Source organism: Mya arenaria, chromosome 4 (genome assembly GCF_026914265.1).
Source record: "Mya arenaria isolate MELC-2E11 chromosome 4, ASM2691426v1".
NCBI classification, from domain to species: domain Eukaryota; kingdom Metazoa; phylum Mollusca; class Bivalvia; order Myida; family Myidae; genus Mya; species Mya arenaria.
Genome location: NC_069125.1, coordinates 28811813 through 28831472, shown reverse-complemented (window position 1 = coordinate 28831472; position 19660 = coordinate 28811813). Strand labels below are relative to the sequence as shown.

The 19660-nt window shown below is 35.6% G+C and overlaps 1 protein-coding gene across 2 annotated transcripts in view; it reads right to left on the bottom strand.

The window, feature by feature from the left end:
* The window catches only part of LOC128229779 (xanthine dehydrogenase/oxidase-like), an 81565-nt gene that overhangs the window by 52842 nt on the left and 9063 nt on the right, over positions 1-19660 (bottom strand). For both annotated transcript variants that reach the window (XM_052941601.1, XM_052941600.1), the window contains exons 13-28: positions 19065-19131; positions 18334-18434; positions 17196-17360; positions 16607-16729; positions 15597-15683; positions 15038-15095; positions 13688-13837; positions 12633-12712; positions 12280-12389; positions 10604-10708; positions 10208-10286; positions 7898-8012; positions 7356-7436; positions 5653-5762; positions 2381-2497; positions 83-244 (exon numbers count right to left, since the gene is read on the bottom strand). In XM_052941601.1, the coding sequence (XP_052797561.1) occupies positions 83-244; positions 2381-2497; positions 5653-5762; positions 7356-7436; positions 7898-8012; positions 10208-10286; positions 10604-10708; positions 12280-12389; positions 12633-12712; positions 13688-13837; positions 15038-15095; positions 15597-15683; positions 16607-16729; positions 17196-17360; positions 18334-18434; positions 19065-19131 (1710 nt within the window). The remainder of the gene's footprint in view (positions 1-82; positions 245-2380; positions 2498-5652; positions 5763-7355; positions 7437-7897; positions 8013-10207; positions 10287-10603; positions 10709-12279; positions 12390-12632; positions 12713-13687; positions 13838-15037; positions 15096-15596; positions 15684-16606; positions 16730-17195; positions 17361-18333; positions 18435-19064; positions 19132-19660) is intronic.

Sequence of the window (19660 nt, the reverse complement as noted above, 5' to 3'; positions counted from 1 at the left end):
ATGACAAAAAAACTAAATACTTGCTCAATATTTATTCCCGTATTTAAAAACACAACACTTATCAATCCAAGATTGTTCTCACCTTTGTATTAACGCCCTGGCCAAGCTCGATTCCTCCGTGCGTGATTGCGATTGTGCCATCGGGCCAGAATATTGCTACCTGACTCCCGTACCTAACTCCCCGCCAGTCTATGCCAAATTTGAGTGGCACCACAGACAGGCCCTTCTTCTTCCAACGGTTTGTCTATAAAAAGAACCATGGCCAGCATTTATCAAACATTTAAAGTCGTTTTCTAGCTCAAGTCATTTGCCTCAGTAAAGTATATCAACGGTCATATTTTTTAAATAATTCAATAATCTAAAATACTTCATATTCAGTGTGTTTGTGTAATATACATTACATTGATGTTAAAACACGTGTACTTTCTTTATATTTGAATATGAAATGTTAGGAAATCGATTAAAATTAAGAAATGACTTAAGACGGTTTAAGAATACAGACGCAGCTTATTGGAAGGTCATGGACATAAGTGGGTTATCTACCATATACTACATTAGCCAGGTGGTATACTTGATCATTTGTTTCTCGTTGTTTAGATAACTATTGTATGTAATTGAAATCGTAAATAAAAAGTGTCATCAAAACGTCAGGTACGGGGGTGGGGGTGGGGGTGGGGGGAATTGACATATTGGCCGACATAGACATTTACGCCAAAGAAAACTATATCGGAAAGTGACCCAATATGTAAAATTATGGGGTCACAGTGTGACAAGTCCTGGACCAATGGGGTTGCGTCATTCATTTTGGAGGCGTGATATATAGTTATTGATCATAATTTATGAAAAACCAAACAACGGTACTTAAAACAGTTTCAGATTGATGTTGATGCAACAATTTCCAAAACCTTTGCAATTTCTTGGGCCATGATTAAACAAAAGTCCCAAGTCCAAGTCTAGAGTCAGAAAAACACTTTATATTACTAATTTTAACCTTTAGATACACATAATCATTTATTTTTTTACAAATATAAATGTGAATAATTGTGCAATTTTGAAAAGTATAAAATTCAAATTTCATCATCAAAACTAAACTAGAAAGAAAGTTGCAATGAAAACAAAATTGCACTTTGGCCACTGCTGAACTCAGACATGAGACTGTTTGTAATCGTGGCTCCTGAAGCTGGTTTAATGCGCATCACAAAAAAGCTCACAGTTGATATTGTAATATAGGTATGAAGATTAATTATTCACAGCTATTCGTTATGTAAGTGAACTCTTTGGTTCGCTTTTCAGATTTATATGTGCGGCATATCTTTACAAAGCTCATTAAGTCATATTTATGCATCTCACGAAGTGGTCTAGACTAAATGACAAAACAAAACTGTTAAATCTCACGAAGAGTTGCATTAAAATCTTTTTAAAATACTGAGATAAGCCATGTGACAATAAAAGATACCTAGGTCTTACTTTTTGTTGATACGAACGTAATAATTTATAGAGTTTTAAGATAGGCAATAAACTAAACCAAGTGTCATCTGGACAATGACAGTTTCTATTAGAAGCTTGAGAATAAAAGTGCAGTTATTTATACTGCAATGGAAATGACTGAAGTCTACTTTTGGTTGATATGAACGAAATTTCTGTAGCTTTAAGATGAGAAAACTAAAACAAGTGTCGTCTGGACGAAATACTGGCAGTTTTGGATATAGCCTTTTGAAAATAAGTGCAGTTATTAATACTGCAATTGCAACGATTGGGACTTGCAAAGCAGACAACAATTTAACCAAAACCCATCATAACTTACAATCACACGTCTGAGTTCCGGGGGGGAAACTAACAATATTTTACGACAAAAATATGAAAATATGCAAGGAAAATTTCCAAGTAATAAAGACATACGAATACATTTGATAAAAATTAGAGGGTGTTTAAAATATTCGTTGTTAAATATACGAAAAAATCACTTAGTTAAAAACTTCGCTAAGAAGCTTAATGAATACGACCCTATACTCAAAACTCAAAACTTTAAATCTCCATTTCATTGTAATTCTCCTTATTTAGGTGAAAATTGTTGAATTTGATAATTTGAAAGTTTACTATTATTCACATACGTAAACGCTGTAAAAGGAATGGAAAAAATGATTTTCATGTGAATAATAAAAGTTCTTTACTGAGTCTAGATTCGGATTCGAGACTATGCGTAATCATGTGCCCTTAGGTCGTTTTTACGAACAGTCTTAAGTCTGAGTTCAGACTCAAATGACAAAATTGCAAATTTTTGTAAAACCAATTGAATAAAGATAGTTTTTTTTGTAAATTAATAAATGTACTTTTCTGAGTCTGAGTCTATATTCGAATTTGAGACCCTTGCAAATTGTACCTTATTGAAATCCTCCACCGCTGTCTTCCTGTCAGCGTAGCCCACACTAGACATTAAGCCGGGAACCTGCGTCTGCAGCTGGCAGTCGGTTAATGGCATCTTCGTTAACGGGTCCACCTAGATATATGTGTTTAATGTGAACGTATCAAAATATACCGCTAAATGCCTGCCCTTAGATAAAATGGTGCGTGAAGGTAGCCGCACAGCCAAAAACCTAGGGCTTTTTTACCCATGGCCAATGGAAAGTGTGTTTTTTTCGGGCCGAGAAAATATATTCCGTCCAGAAGTAAGTTTAATCTGGGTCAGACTTAGTTTACAGTATGCCTCATTTTATGATTGTCATTAATTGGCATCTTATAGCCATATTTCGCTGGTCTTCAAATGTAGTGTTTGTTTGTCCCTTCATTATGGTGTATAAAGGATTCTCTCTCTCTCTTTCTCTCTCTCTCTCTCTCTCTCTCTCTCTCTCTCTCAATATTTCTATGCGCACTTGACTCTTTCTGTACGATAAAATCTGCGCACATTTTTTAATGTACCGGTCGACCTCACGTGACTTCTGACTCACCTAGATCATGCATATGTAAAACATGAATTTAAAGAAATCGATTATTTCCTATCCGTTATTGTAACAGTTATTAAATACTTGTTCGCGAACAATTTTAAATCAAACATAATAAAGTAAAGAAAAGGAAAAACTATCAGTGTAAGGATTGATTCTTATTGTTCGTGCGTTCATGAAATATGATGCTTAAACGCACGAAAAATAAGAAACTATCCGTAAATGATATCGTATTGCTGATTTTTTTCGCTGTAAAGAATACTGATGTGCCATTGGTCCAAAGAACAGATATGCTATCAAAAACCAACAAGGAAGTCAGACAGATTAAGTATAATCTCATTTCTGTTTTTATAGCCAAAATTTACATTCATATAAACAAGTGAACAGTGTTATTGTCATAGAAACAGTTAGCATTACGTTACAAGCATATACTATTTATAAGTCAGTTCATGCAACATGAGTAAATATCGCATAACCCCTCTACATCTAGGACTTTTATGCCAACAAATAATGACAAAATGGAAGAGATGATGTGTATAATAAGGTTATCATTTGAGTGGGAAAGTACTCAAAGGACCACTTGATACCAAACAATAAATATGTTCGTAAGAGTTTCTTATTTGGATTATTCAAGTACCTTTTGCAATCGACCTCTTGACGGCTTGTCACTTTGTAACCCCTTGTTAAATCACAGATAATGAGCAGACTATGGGACCTCAAGGAATGTTAACCTTTGAGTGTGTTTTACAAAATTTAAATTGATTTGACATGGACTTAAGTACTAAATATCACCGCTCCATTTCTGCATGGACTTAAGTACTAAATATTACCGCTCCATTACTGCACGGACTTAAGTACTAAAAATCACTGCTCCATTACTGCACGTACTTTAGAACTAAACACTACCGCTACGTTACTCTAAATCTGCACAGATTAATAAAAATCTTACCACTCCACTTCGGCACAAATTTCAGTTAATCTTAATGCTCCATTATTGCACAGAGTTTAGTAATTCTTACCACTCGGTTTCTGAACAGATTTAAGTAAATCTTTATTTTTTCTCCTTAATTTTCACATATAGTACATATCAACATACAGTTCTAAATGCAAACTAGACGCCACATTTCGACATATATAGACTGCTGAAAGAGCCTTTTATACAGACGTTATGCTCTTTAATGCAATTGCAATACAGAATAACGTGAAGTTGAACAATAAGAATATAATTTTTATTGGATGATGAAAGATACGGCCCGGACAGGGCTCAGTCCGGACGGCCGGACAGACACACCGACACATATCCGTGAAACCTTCGACACTCCATCTGGCCATGGGGAACTTCTATGGCAAGTATTTTTGAAAATCCTAAAATGAATGAAACACGCCGTCCTATCTTGATGAATATTCATCTTAAAGAATTTGTTAAGAGGCGGCCCGTACAAGGTATAGTCCTATCAACAGTAATCATTTTAAATTTTGACCTTTAAGCGTGACCTTGACCTTTGTGATGCAGACCTTGGTCTTGTGCGCGACACGCCACCTCATCATGGTGTACCTTCATGGCAAGCCTTTTTAAATCCTATAATACATAGTCAAGATACAGCCCGGACAAGTATCATTTGAACGTTTGACCTCTAAGCGTGACTTTGACCTTATGGTTCAGACCTGGGTCTTGTGCGTGACAAGCCACCTAATCATGCTGAATATTCATAGCAAGTATTTTTGAAAATCCTACTGAAAATCATACAATGTATGGTCAAGATACAATCTAGATAAGGATCATTTCAACGTTCGACCTCTAAACGTGACCTTGGCCTTCGAGGTACAGACACGGGTCTTGGGCGCTACACGCTATATCATCATAGTGAATCATATTAAATCAATTGTATCTTGTATAAAAATAGTTGTTTTTTAATCGAACATGTGTTCAAAATATCTTTGTCATACTACTGTTTGATAAATAGCGCATTTCCTTAATTATACACGCTTTTTTTTAATTCCATTTAACTGTTGTTTTTTACTTCATTCAAGTCAAAGACTTGTTTTACTTTGCTCTTTGCTTCAATAACTTCATTCAAAAATGTACAATATCCTGACAATTCATGAAAGATTTATCAATTTCTTATTGCAAATACAAAATGTCAGTAAATTTTCAAAGAAGAGTTTCCATTGGCTTGTATTATTGTCATCAAAGTATCGTTTTACGCATAGAGTCAAGAAAATGGTCCATGCTTGTTAACTTTTATCCCCATATTCTTAAGTTTGATACAATATTGTCTTCTTATTTTGTGTGGCTTTACATACAAGATAAATTGAAAATGAGGTATTTCAATAGTTCCAATAACGGGTTTGCTTGAATTCGCCTCAACTGTCAGATTCTTATTTTTTCGTGCAAAATGTGCTCACGAAAAATATGAAACAATCCTTATGTAAATTTACATTTTTCCCTTTTCATTACTTTATATGTTTTGTAAAATGACTTTGGTTGTTATAATTTTCGCGTTAATCAAGAAAATTATTGAGGTTTTGTAATTTGTGTTTTACATATGCATGGTTTAGGTCTATCTTGCGAAAACTCCGCCTACAGAGAACATGAAAGGTCAACTGGTTCATGAAAAATGAACGCAATATTTATCGTTCAAAAGATCGAATGAGATTTATTATATATTTATCGTTCCGTTCCATTACAAAACAGAAATTAAGTTAATCTTACCGCTCCATTACTAAAAAGATTGAGGATACGGACATCAGTAGGATCTTTGTCGACAGTCTTGGCCACGTGTTCCATGATGGTCTCCATGATGAATATCGCAGGAAGGGATCCTGAATAAGAGGGGTTTGACATATAAAAGTCAGTATTTACTAGAATTTGCATATTTAAATGTATATTCGAGGATGCAACCACATTCTAAGTTTTCTTTTAAGATTGTTTTACTGTAAACTGTCTGAATCGGAGTGAGCATACAAAACTTTATAATACATTGTATATCTACTACTTATATTGTTCGTTAAATTATAGTTCTTGATTGATAGCAACGCAAGGAAACTTATGAAATATAAGCTTGAACATGTTCACCAAGTAAAAATACAGCTATTACAAAGATTGCGAATACTCTCATATGCCCCTGTACACAGGTATTGTTACATACTGGGTTAGGATTTAACTTAAAGATAGTGGGCATTACTGATAAATATCTGCTATTCTTATATCACCGTTTTGTACTAAATCAAGGGACATAACTCTTGTCAGATGTGGTGAAATGTCACAAAATTTGCAGATGCACAATTTCCAATACTTACCAAAATTGCTATAAGTTTTATGTAATGTATGTGCATTGCAATGATACTGTTTAAGCTGCACAGACACAATTATTTTCAAATATTTCTGTTAGACATACTGAAATGTCACCGGTCACAATTATTTTAAGACAATTTTCAAACTCTTTTTAGACAAAGTGAAATGTCAAATAAAGAAGGTGCACCAGTTCTCATGCTGACCAGCATGGCTTAAAAATATCACACACATCGCAGGTGCACCAAGTCTTATGCTGACCAACATTGCTGAAATATCACACACATCGCAGGTGCACCAAGTCTTATGCTCACCAACATTGCTGAAATATCACACACATCGCAGGTGCACCAAGTCTTATGCTGACCAACATTGCTGAAATATCACACACATCGCAGGTGCACCAAGTCTTATGCTGACCAACATTGCTGAAATATCACACATCGCAGGTGCACCAAGTCTTATGCTGACCAACATTGCTGAAATATCACACACATCGCAGGTGCACCAAGTCTTATGCTGACCAACATTGCTGAAATATCACACACATCGCAGGTGCACCAAGTCTTATGCTGACCAACATTGTTAAATATTACACAAATCGCAGGTGCACTAGTTCTTATGCTGACCACCATTGCTATAAAGTTGTATATGTAAGTGGCACAACTTTTGTAGCTACACACACTGATTATTTTGTGACAGAAAGGACCTCTTATATAGGCCTATATAGGCCCCATATATAACCCAGTGCCCCTCCACCCTAAAGGCGTTCAAGTTCACTTTTTATTCCTCAGTTAAAAGTAATAAAATACGCCCAAAATGCACCATTTCGGACTAAAAATTGTTAAACTTGTCTTAGGGCCCTAGCATATATATCATAAATGTTAAAGAAGGATAATTTCTCATTAAGTGTTCAGTATTTTCTTTTACAATAACTGTAAGACTAAGTCAAAAGGGGCCAGTTTTACAAAAAAAACTAAAACGAGAAATCCTATCATCTGATTGCACAGTAAGAATAACCATCAAATCAGGTGGGCGAAGAGCCTTGGCGACTAATATTTGTTTGTGAAACCAGGTCAAGGTGTTCAAATATAGCATTACATTTAATTACAGAGTCTATATACCTGGCGACCTAGCAGCAGTGTTAGCCGGAGTGTTGGTCTTGACGGCCACACAGTCAATCGACCAGTTGTTGCAGGCATACGCTAAAGTTGAACATCAAATGTAAATTAACTATATCACTTACAAAGCAAGTATGTCAAAGAGTAATTTGTCAACTTTTAGAGTTTTGTGATCTGATTTTTTCTTTTCTGGTTCACTTGTAATTCATTTTACTGTATTGATCCTTTGTCGTAATAAATCCTAATTTTAGGGGGACACAAGTGTCCTCCTTAAATAATTATAATAACGTCATTTATCCTATCATTCATGAAGTGAGCAAAACGATTTCATTAGTGTTGGACTGTCAAATTCACAGTTTCGATCAAACTGAAATTCACTTCCGGAGGATCTCCTTTCTAAAAAGTACTTAAACATTTCAATGCAGGAAAATTAACATTTTAAACTACAGGTACATTCATTCTAATACCAATATAGTAAATGGAAGTTTCTGTATTTATTGAATCACATTAGTTTTGCGTTTTGATTAAACGGGCGGTGGTGTTACCGTTGTTAGCCCACGTCTGCATGGAAGGAAGTGAGTTATCATTTGCACTGACGCCACAGTCCGCGTAGTAAGTCACCTTGACGGCGTTCAGCTGACCTGCGTCTGTGAAACCCGCCTGTGAACGAAGAAGTCAGATATTGACAACTCGTGGTAAAATTAAGGATTTATCGCATTTTGACTTACATTTATGATGTATGAAAGCGGTAGAGCACGCGAGCTTGGTAATTTGCTCGCTTGTCCAACTGCGTTCATACAACATAAACACAAGCAAACACATTTTAAATAATTATTCATTATGCTAAAAAAAATAACAGTATCTCCTGAAATTGAGTATTTGTTATAAAAAAATGTAACTGACATGATACGTTTGTAAAAAATAATAGATGATATTTTTAACGTCGTATACCGTTGGTTACCAATCGGAGCGCAATATTGAAACTATGACGTCATAATCCCACGCGTGTTATACAATATGAACGTTTAATCTATAAAAAGACAAGACGATTTTAAATTTTTGTTTGTGTATGCTATTCAAAACTTGTGTTCTAGGAAAGCCCATGCAAATACAATGTACTTATTCCAAAGGGGTCATTGGGTTTTGCTGAAGAGACAGCAATTGGTGATTACCCTAGGACTTATTTCGAAATATACCCCAGTTCTTGTCCATGCCTGGTGTTATGCAATGACAAACAAAAGACATTTCAGAACAGAGTACTCATACAATATTACGTTCGATAGTGACTAGGGTTACCTAAAGTATTTGAATCGATGACCCCATATTTTTCCATATTCGGTCACTAAATCATATCGTACACAATTCTGATGAATAAATGAAATATTTCACTGATCAATGTGAATAGGATGTCGACGCTCTTAACCGAAATGGTTTCCTTTGCCTCTTGTGTCCCATATCGGGTCACTCTAACCACGTAACTTATATTTATTGTTCTATAAATAGTTTACAATATATAAAATATATAGAGGGCAAATAAGCCTACCCCCCCCCCCAATTTTTTTTATTGATATAACGTCGTAGTGTCGATCTTTAACATTGGTGTATATACTATATATTATCCTATCCTTCTTTGTAAAAAAAACTTGGTTAGATATTCTGAACATGACAAACATGAATGCACCATTCTTGGTTTTGAGAAATATGGATAATACATTTTCTAATTGCATTACAAACCAACAAACTGGATGCAATAAGGTCCTTTAAATCGATAAGATTGGTATGGATATTAGTCAGCTCTAAATGGGTTTAAAGACTTGTTGAACCAACCTGGTAGTCAGCCCTTAATGGGGTTTGAAGACTTGTTTAACCATCCTGGTACTCAGCCTTTAATGGGTTTGAACTTTTAAGACTTGTTTAACCATCCTGGTAGTCAGTCCTAAATGGGTTTGAAGACTTAACCAACCTGGTAGTCAGCATTAAATGGATTTTTAGACTTGTTTAACCAACCTGGTGGTCAGCCTTAAATGGGTATAAAGACTAATTTAACCAACCTGGTCGTTAGCCTTAAATGGGTATGAAGACTAATTTAACCAACCTGTTCGTCAGCCTTAAATGGGTATGAAGACTAATTTAACCAACCTGGTCGTCAGCCCTAAATGGGTATGAAGACTAATTTAACCAACCTGGTCGTCAGCATTAAATGGGTATGAAGACTAATTTAACCAACCTGGTCGTCAGCCTTAAATGGGTATGAAGACTAATTTAACCAACCTGGTCGTCAGCCTTAAATGGGTATGAAGACTAATTTAACCAACCTGGTCGTCAGCCTTAAATGGGTATGAAGACTAATTTAACCAACCTGGTCGTCAGCTCTAAATGGGTTTTAAGACTTGCTTAACCAAACTGTTAGTCAGCCCTAAAGGAGTTTGTAGGCTTGTAGAAGTACTTGGGGTTTACCTATAGGTTTAATATTTTTGTTTTATTGTTAAGTTTCCTAAAGTTAATGCATACTTTGATAAGATTTACCATGCGTTTTATCTTTATTTAGGATTGTTGGGATAAGAGTGAGGTTTGTGCACATAAATTGGTTTAAATCCCCAGTAAATTTACATTTTACTGACCGTTCCAAGGTGGTACCTAACAATCCTTGATAAACCTACCTAGTTTTTTTATATAAAGTATGTATGCACTGTGCTGCTTGTGGAGTTTTGTGCTGTTCTTCCATGTTTCTTGTTTATGATTTTATGTTTTATGTGTCTGGCGTTTACCCAGTGCCATTTAACCGGGTTTATGTTTAAACCTTTCGCTACTGTGCTTGTTTCCGTAGCTTTTCGCATAAATATTGTTTAACCAACCTGGTAGTCAGCCCTAAAGGGGTAACGTTTGCCCAACATCTTCATATTGTCTCCCAGTGTAAGTCTCAGTTTCACTGGCCTGAAAGGGTTTTATAAGATACATCGTATTAATAGAGTTTTACTTGACTCATTTCTTAACTTGTTGAAAAAAAATACCAGAAATAACAAACAGCAATGTTTATATACATTTATGTTCACATAAGTTTAGTTTCAGGACATAATGCGCATTCCAAAACAGTCATGCGTGTATTTTGAAAACGGGACTAAGGAACTCTGGAAAGATACTACGCAGTGTCATGAACATAGTTATGGTATGGCAGTTTCTTTTTTGTTAAGACTATACTTTGACAGTCCATGTTGTTCAACTTAAAAGACATAGCTGTCATAATTTCAAACCTGTTTGTGAGGAAAGCTGAGAGACCGCATGCAGCGGCAATCCAATTGTTCTGTGTGATCTTCGCCCCATAAGCCCCGCCTAAACGTTTTACTTGGACATTGATACTGAAACAAATTAATAAGAATAAGATAGTGAACGATAGGGCCTATGCAAACTACAGTGAAAATATATGAATACAAAAATACATACAACCGTACATGCGTACATGTATCCGTATGTGATATCATTATATTTCTCAAGAGAGTGGGGAAAATACTTATTCAAACACAGAACCCCCCCCCCCCCCCCCCGGAAAGAAACAGTGTTAGTAAAGAGAATGAAAAACGACGAAAACAAACATATCTACCCGCCCCCCTCCCTGAAAACCTGAACAGTCTATGTTAAGAGAGGAAATAAATCGTCAAGTACAAGCCCAGTTATTAAGCCATTACGCCCCCCCCCCCTCAAAAAAAGTAATAATAATCATAATAATAATAATAATAAAACAAGAGCTGTCACAGTATGTGACGAATGCCCCCGAATGTGACATTGACCTATGAACAAAGTCAGTACATGAAAAGTTGATCTTGCCTTTACGTGTCAAATACATATGGCAAGTTATTTTAAATTGCCTTTGAACATAAAAAAATACCACCCATACTTGACAACCTACATTGTTATGTCCTTATATATGCAGCATTCCATTGTGAATAAACACCCAAGTATGACCTTGACCTTTGAGATAGGGACACGGGTCTGTTATGCGACACGTCGTCTTGGTATGTGGAACACATGTGGCAAGTTATTTTGAAATCTGTCCATACAAGGGAAAGTTACAGCCCGGACACGACAACTTATACTCTATGTCCTTATATGCAGCACTAGCTCTGTTGTGAATAAACACCTAAGTGTGACCTTGACCTTAGAGGTAGGGACACGGGTCTTGCACGCGACACGTCGTCTTGGTATGTGGAACACATGTGGCAAGTTATTTTAAAATCTGTCCATACAAGGGAAAGTTACAGCACGGACACGACAACCTATACTCTATGTCCGTATATGCAGCACTCCATTGTGAATAAACACTAAGTGTGACCTTGACCTTTGAGGTAGGGACACGGGTCTTGCACGCGACACGTCGTCTTGGTATGTGGAACACATGTGGCAAGTTATTTTAAAATCTGTCCATACAAAGGAAAGTTACAGCCCGGACACGACAACCTATACTCTATGTCCTTATATGCAGCACTCCATTGTGAATAAAGACTAAGTGTGACCTTGACCTTTGAGGTAGGGACACGGGTCTTGCATGCGACACGTCGTCTTGGTATGTGGAACACATGTGGCAAGTTATTTTGAAATCTGTCCATACAAGGGAAAGTTACAGCCCGGACACGACAACCTATACTCTATGTCCTTATATGCAGCACTCCATTGTGAATAAACACTAAGTGTGACCTTGACCTTTGAGGTAGGGACACGGGTCTTGCACGCCACACGTCGACTTGGTATGTGGAACACATGTGGCAAGTTATTTTAAAATCTGTCCATACAAGGGAAAGTTACAGAGCCGGACGGACGGACGGACGGACGGACGGTGCGATTTTAATATGCCCACCTTCGGGAGGCATAAAAAATAATAATAAAGGCATTGCCTCGTTTTTGCTCTACAGTACACAGAAACTATGCACACTACCTGCTCTTTAGCATCCCGGTGACCTGCGATATGGAAGACTGGGCAAAGTCGATCCACTGTGTAGTCGTGTACACGTCCATACCGTCTTCCTTAGGGACACACACGCTCGCCTGAAAGTGGTAAAGATGTGATTACAGGAACCTCTGGTTTTGTTTTGATTTTTTGGTCATAAATTATGTTTTTATGTGTAGGAATTGTTTCAGTTAAAGTTTTCCTAAATTTTCGGTTCGTCTGTTTTCATTTTGTATCTTTATGTCGTCGTTTCAATGGTTGACCAAATGATTGTCCATTTGAAAGACGAATGCAACTCTTTATTGTCCTTGTTAATGTTGGTCTGAATTCAAGAAAATCACCTGTGTTTCCATGTGGAAGTGATACTGATGCCCCATGGAGATTGTGCCAGATAACTTCTTTGCAGACTGGGCAATCGCACCTAAAACAAATTTAATAAAAAAATAAACACTGAAACACAGTGAACAAGGATGTGAAATATAATTATCTCGGAGACTGATGCTCCCTTTCTTTCTGTTTGTGATTTGACATTATTGTTAATTGAACAACGTCGTTTCAACGATTATTGACAACCTTTGTTTACAACGATGTTCAATTTTCCGAGCGTTTGAAACTGTGTCTATTAATTTAATTGCGGTATTGATTAGAATGAATTTGGGTGTGCTTGTGCGTGTTTGTGCTTGTGCTACTGTGCTTGTTTCTGTACTTTTTCATGTGAAATTATAAATATTCATTCGTCGGCAGGAGTCTTATACCTGTATGGGTCCCGTTTCAGTAAGATACCTCAGTCGTTATCCTCACGCAGTGCAAGAGTACTCAAGAACACACATAAAGCTACGGGAAGAATCTATGCTATGAAATTACTTGCAATATTTTTATTGACAAACAGTTTCCGTAAAACGAGGTTAAGTATAGGATAGATCACGGGATTCGATATGGAATTTATCAGCGAGCGTAGCGAGTTGATAATTCCATATCAAACGGCTACTCGTGATCTATCCGACTTAGACAACAGAAAGTGTATTGCTTGTTTCTCAGTCCGATACCATACATTTGTAGGAGAAAAATGTCAGGAAAGCACAGGAAACAAACATTTCTGTAGTATTAAGAACGTCCTTGTGTAGGTGCACGATTTGCACGAGATTTACCAGTTGAAATATCCGACAGCAAAAACAGTTGTGTGTGAGATTTATCAAACACTTTTGCAGGCCTATGATTGGCCGGCTGGAGGTAGCTGTTGTCTTATCCTGGAAAATTAATTTTAAATTTTAATTTAAGCCTACGATCTTTATTTACACGGGACCCATTCCTCTTTTCAAAATCGTAAATAATAAGAGTAGTGAACATGTGCTAACATGCCATAACTATCACCACATAGAGTTCAATTTTCACCTACCATCAGGGTCACCGACGACAAGGTCATCGCACTGCTTCGGGAAAAACGACTTCTGCTGAATAGCATCATCAAGGGAGAGAACTGGCTTCGTGACACCACTGTACGTCACTTTCACAGCGTACACTGCACCCAATGCTGTTCCGTAGTCGGCTGTTAAGGAAGGGAAAAAATAACTCTGTTATTAAAGGGGCTGTACTCCGTATGATAAAATAGCGAAAATAAAAGAGAAAACTGACATAAACTTGGCATCGATGTGTACAATGCACTGAAACTTACTAACTGAATTACCACATTGTTTAAAATTCATTTAAGTTTAGCAGTTATTTCGTATTTTTTCATTAAAAAGATTACTGGGTATGTCTACCAGGTAGAATTCATTCCTTATGCGTGCTTGGCTAGTCGGTGTTATCACGTGATATTACCGAGGTATGTGTATAGCTTAATTATGTCACCCCATTAGAGTAAGCCGTCGTAGCTCAGTGGATATGACGCTGGACTGTAATTTTCGCGACACGGGTTCGAATCCGGTCTCCGACACATTTTTTTTTTACATTTTGGTACTCTTTTTATAATTAGGATAAAGAAAGCGTTACATATTCTATTAGATTATCCTGAGATTCGTTACAGAAAAAAACTTTTTTTGGTGCCAATCTGGTGTACAGTCCCTTTAATAACGATGTTAAAATATGGGTGTTATATGTTGTCTTGTGGCGGTACGTATGTCACATTAGTTTATTAAGCGTTTCTACAAATGTGTGTCTTTTACCTAAAGAATAGTTTAATGCTACTATAGTGAACTGGTTGGTTCATGGACAGCTATAACACAGACTTATTGTATCTCTTTTATCAGACGACATCAAATTTCATTTTCTTTTAAGATCTCGTTGCAATACGAGTTGAACCGATATATGTATCGATGCGGGAAAAGAGAGATAACTGTGATGTAAATTGAAATGCTCCTTATTTAAATATGCACAATATAGGTCGATGCAAAAGATTTTTACTTTAATAGCAAAAACAATTAAAGCATATGATTTGTGTACAGCAAGCAATTTAACTTTTTTATAAGCCTTTATAAATGATTTTTTTATCTATAGCTACGTAGCCACAAATTCCCATGTCAAAAAAAGAGCAAAAATATGCTACTATATTTTTAATTGACACAAATCATATGCTTTTTTAGTTTTGATCAATATTTTAGTCAAGTGAGTTGAACAAAATAATCCATTATAAGTAAATATCACAATCACTGTCGAGCTATAGGTTGTTTGAATTTATTTTTATTTAATATATTTCGAGAGTGCCCTCGTAGTAAGAACATTGTAGGTAATAATAAAATATTTGTTGTACCGGCTAAGACAATTGCAACTGGTTGTCCGCAGTATTCAACCTTTTGGCTTGCCAACATCTAAAAACATAAATAAAACAATACAACTTCTTTTATCTAAATGATGATTAAACTATTCTGTTAATTAAAAATATGCCCTATGATGCTATAAAATAAGCATATTTCAGTTGACATACTCAATTATTTAATTATAAAATCATAATGGGCCAATTGTTCAGAACTTCGTTCAAGTTAACAAAGATGTTAAAAATTATCGTCATTGTTAACGTTGTAAAAAAAACCTTTTAACTTTACTGCTTTGGAAGTTTCATGGATACACTTGTGCTCTGAAGTCTTTCTTACAAATGTGATTGTTTTATTCAAATAAATGGCTTCGGAAATAGTTCCCCTTTGAAAATCAGCAAGAATGCTGTTAATAATGTTGTTAACTTTAACACAGTTCTGAACAATTGGCCCAATACGTTGTTTACTTTATCACCATTCTGAACAATTTGCTCATTTTTTTGTTAACTTTAACACAGTTCTGGACAATCGGCAAAATGTTTTATCAAAAGTGAATACTTCTCTTGCAGGAGGGCCGGGTAGGAACCAATTGTTCGTTCCCACAATGTCTTTAGCGGTGATAACCCTAATCACACCAGGCATTTTCTGAAAAGTTTTGATATTGTCATTAAACATGAACCAGGGGTGGATCCAGGATTTAACGTGAGAGGGGATGAACATGTACCTCATGTCCTTCGCCTGTCCCTAAGAATCGAAATTCATTTTGTTTGGGGGCATTTACCTTGATTTTATATTTCACAATATATCTAGTCAAAAATGGTGCATTTTTGGCGTAATGAAGTACTTTTTGTTCTCCTAAATTGAAATGAAACGGTAAACTTGTCGGTTTAAAGGGACTGTTCACCAGATTGGCACCAAAAAGGTTTGTTTCTGTAACGATTCTCAGGACATTTGTTTAATAAAATTGTTTTACTCTTTGATATCATAATTGTAAAAAAAATACCAAAATGTAAAATAAAATCGAATCGGAGACCGGGTTCCAACCGGTGTCGCCAAAATTGCCATCCGGTGTTGTATCCACTGTGCTACGAAGGCTTACCCTAAACAGTTGGACTATTTAAGCTATATACCTAACTTGGTAATATCATATGATAGCATCGACTAGCCAGTCACGCATAAGGAATGAATTCTACTTGGTAGACATATTTAGCAATCTTTTTAAATGGAAAAATACGAAAAAACTGCGGAAATAAATTAACTGTAAACTATGTAGTACTTCAGTTAGTAAGTTTCAATGAATTGTACACATCGATACCAAGTTTATGTCAGTTTTCGACAATTTTCTTCTTATTCCGATATTTCATCAAACGGAATACAGCCCTTTTTATGCCCCCCCCCTCTGGATCCGCTAATGTAAAAAAAACTTTGTTATAAACATTTCAGTATCTAAGTGATCCAATCCAAGGAAGAGTACCGACGCCAAATTGTAAGAAAAACCGATATAAAATCACCTTTAAAATCCACATTTAACTTATCATTTTCAGAATAGGATTCAACATTTTACTCACCAGGGCTTCCGAAGAATCTATATTCTGAATGGTTGCACTTCCGACAGTGCTCAATACAAAGGCAGCCTCTAACTGGCCCGGGTAGGCAGGCATGTCGTCCACATATTCGGCCTCGCCTGTCGCCTGTTATATAGTTTAAATATACTTTTTAAATTTTGCAAAGCTTTAAGCAATTGGAACTCATCGGCCAAAACAACATCTGATGTGTAAGGACGGTTAACAATGTAAGAATTCTTTACATTTAGCTACGATGCAAGTAGATAACGAAGTATTTACAATTTAGCATATCAACCGATGGACTTAACTCTTAGTTATATTGATCATTTTAGCAATATATATTTACTGGGAATCAATTTGTACTGGTGTCCATTTGTAATAGTATAACGAGAAGATGAGCTCCGGTGCTCGAATGATTAAATCAACGACATCTTTGCAGTTAGGCGGACAACTAATATACAAGGCCAGTCTTGCACTCTGCATATTTTAAATCCCAACAATTGAACTATAAGGGTCGTAATGTTTTTAAGTCACTTCATGGCAATAAATATTTTAACGCTTATGAATAGTTAAGTTTACACAAAAACCCAACCTGTGCATTTGCTTCCAGTTTCTTCAGTGGCTGTGTGACCGGGTATTCAACAGGAACGGTGTCGTATGTCTGCACTCCCGAGGATATGGGCCTAGTCCAGTACAGCTCCGAAGCTCCTGACCGGTAGGGCAGTCCTGCCTCCACGCCGACCAGGTTCAAAACAAACTGAAAACAAATATGAAAAAAGGAATACAAAAAGAAAGAAAAAACTTAAATAGTTAAATGCAACTTAATTGCTTTATGCTGCAAATTTCTCTGTAATATATGTCTAGTGTTTTATCCAAAGTTTAGGGGAATGGTGGCGGGGCCCTTTGATAGGGGAAAATAACGTCGTTTATGGCATAAAGCAGAGAATACAAACATGATTCATATAACGTTCAACTTGTTTTCAAACCTTTTATTCAACAAACCTATCGACATACTGTTTGTTTTCACAGCGTTGTAAGTTAAAGCTCCTTTACGCCCCCATTTTTTGCATTTACACGTTTTGATTTAAACAAGAAAATAAACACGTTCGCATCTGATAATTATATTACATGTATTGAAATAAAATAAGTCCAGTATTCATAAAATATAAAAAACGTTGTCTGAAAAGAGAATACTTGTTTGAAAGTTTGTGGGTTTTTTAACAAAAAGTCGTTTTACTATTAACCTTGCCTTGTTTATATTAAACACAAACATACATAGTAGAAGAGCTCCAGAGGAATGTTGTTGTTTTTCCTGAAGGCAGCATTTGAGAAGACTAGAATAAAGACTTCTTTGATCCCAGCTAAAATGTTTAAGGCGAACACAAAGGTAATGCATTTTTTTCTTTTTAAATTTTAATGCATTATCATGTTTAACTTATTTGACTTTACTGATAAAAACAAAGAGTACATCAAAGGTACAGATAATAATAAAAGCATTTATAAATGTCTTTTTTAATTATTAGCTACGTTGCAACAAAATACACAGTTAAAAATGCGCCAACATATTTCGAATATTTTTAACCTGTACCTTAATCAAATGCTTTTTTTGTTTTGTTTATAAAAGTCAAATGAGTAAAACACGATAAGGAATTAAAATTAATAGAAAAAAATCTTTGCATCAACCTATAGTGTGAGCCTTTATAATGACCATTAGAAACTTTTAATCTTACTTTGTAGAAGAGTGCCAGGGCAAGATTTGTTCTGTAAGTGGCGCTGGATAGGACAGGAGAGGAGTCTGCCTTGATCTCGCCTGCCAGGGTTGACAGAGCAGCTAAAATGGCATCAAGATTTCAGTTAACATCGACAAATAATGTTATTTATTTATACATTATCATGGTGAGTACATTATATGTGTGAACTTTAAAATAAGACCTAAAAGATGTTTATTTCAAATAACCACACTCAGTCCTAGTTTTTCGAAATATTAAAATAAAAAACACACACAAAAAAACACTTTTTTAACCAATATAATAGAAATAATTAGTATATAAATAAACATAGAATGCTTGCCATTATAAAAATCACGTAATAGGTAAATTTTGGAATGATAGATAGATAGAAATATGCATTTTTTTATCATGCTGGGGGTTAAAAATGTCAAAAGAGTTTAAGAGAAACCATTTGGATAACCATACAAAAATAAATAGGTTTCATCACTAAAACATATACAAAGATGATAATAATAATATGGGACCCTATTAAAAATTTGTCGAAGTCTTGTCATGAGAGAAAAATAGGAATAAAATCGAATGCCTGCTATCTGACAATAGTGGAAACAAACAACTATTTTAAGCATTAAATCTTAACACTTGGTCTCTAAGAAAGATTACATAATTCATTGTATTTCCTGTTGGAGAATATGACAAAATACAATCATCGAAAGTTTATCAAGCATTCCTACTTTTGAGAACTGTAGCATCCGCTATATTCTTGCCGTTCAGATAAGCTTCCGTTTTGATGGCTCTATCCTTAAAGTAAAGTAGATATTATATTTTAACTACACATAAACGCACCAACACCGAAATCAGTGATCAATATCCAACTGACCCTAGACTAGGACATTCAATGATATTACTATACTACAGTAAAAACTCGCCATGTCGCAGTACTTGGGACCTCGGGAAACACTTTGAGATAGAGAAAATTCGATATAGCCGAGAAACAAAACATCACTAACTTAAAAAAATCATATTCAAAAAAAGTTCGACGTAATCCAAAACATCGAGATAGCAGAGTTCGACATCACGAGTTTCGATTGTATTTAATTGTATGACTAAAAACGCCTAAATTTTAAAATGAGAAACATACTTTCAGTTGCATATATGCACATGTTTAAATATACAGTCTCAGGGCATCCGATTAAGTATTTACATGTAAAAAATGTGCGCCATTGTATAAATCAATGTTCGAGTTCAATATCACCATTTAGAGTCAATATCACTATTTCGAGTCAGCGTCACTTTCTATGTTGCATGTGACAATGAATGGACAAATCAT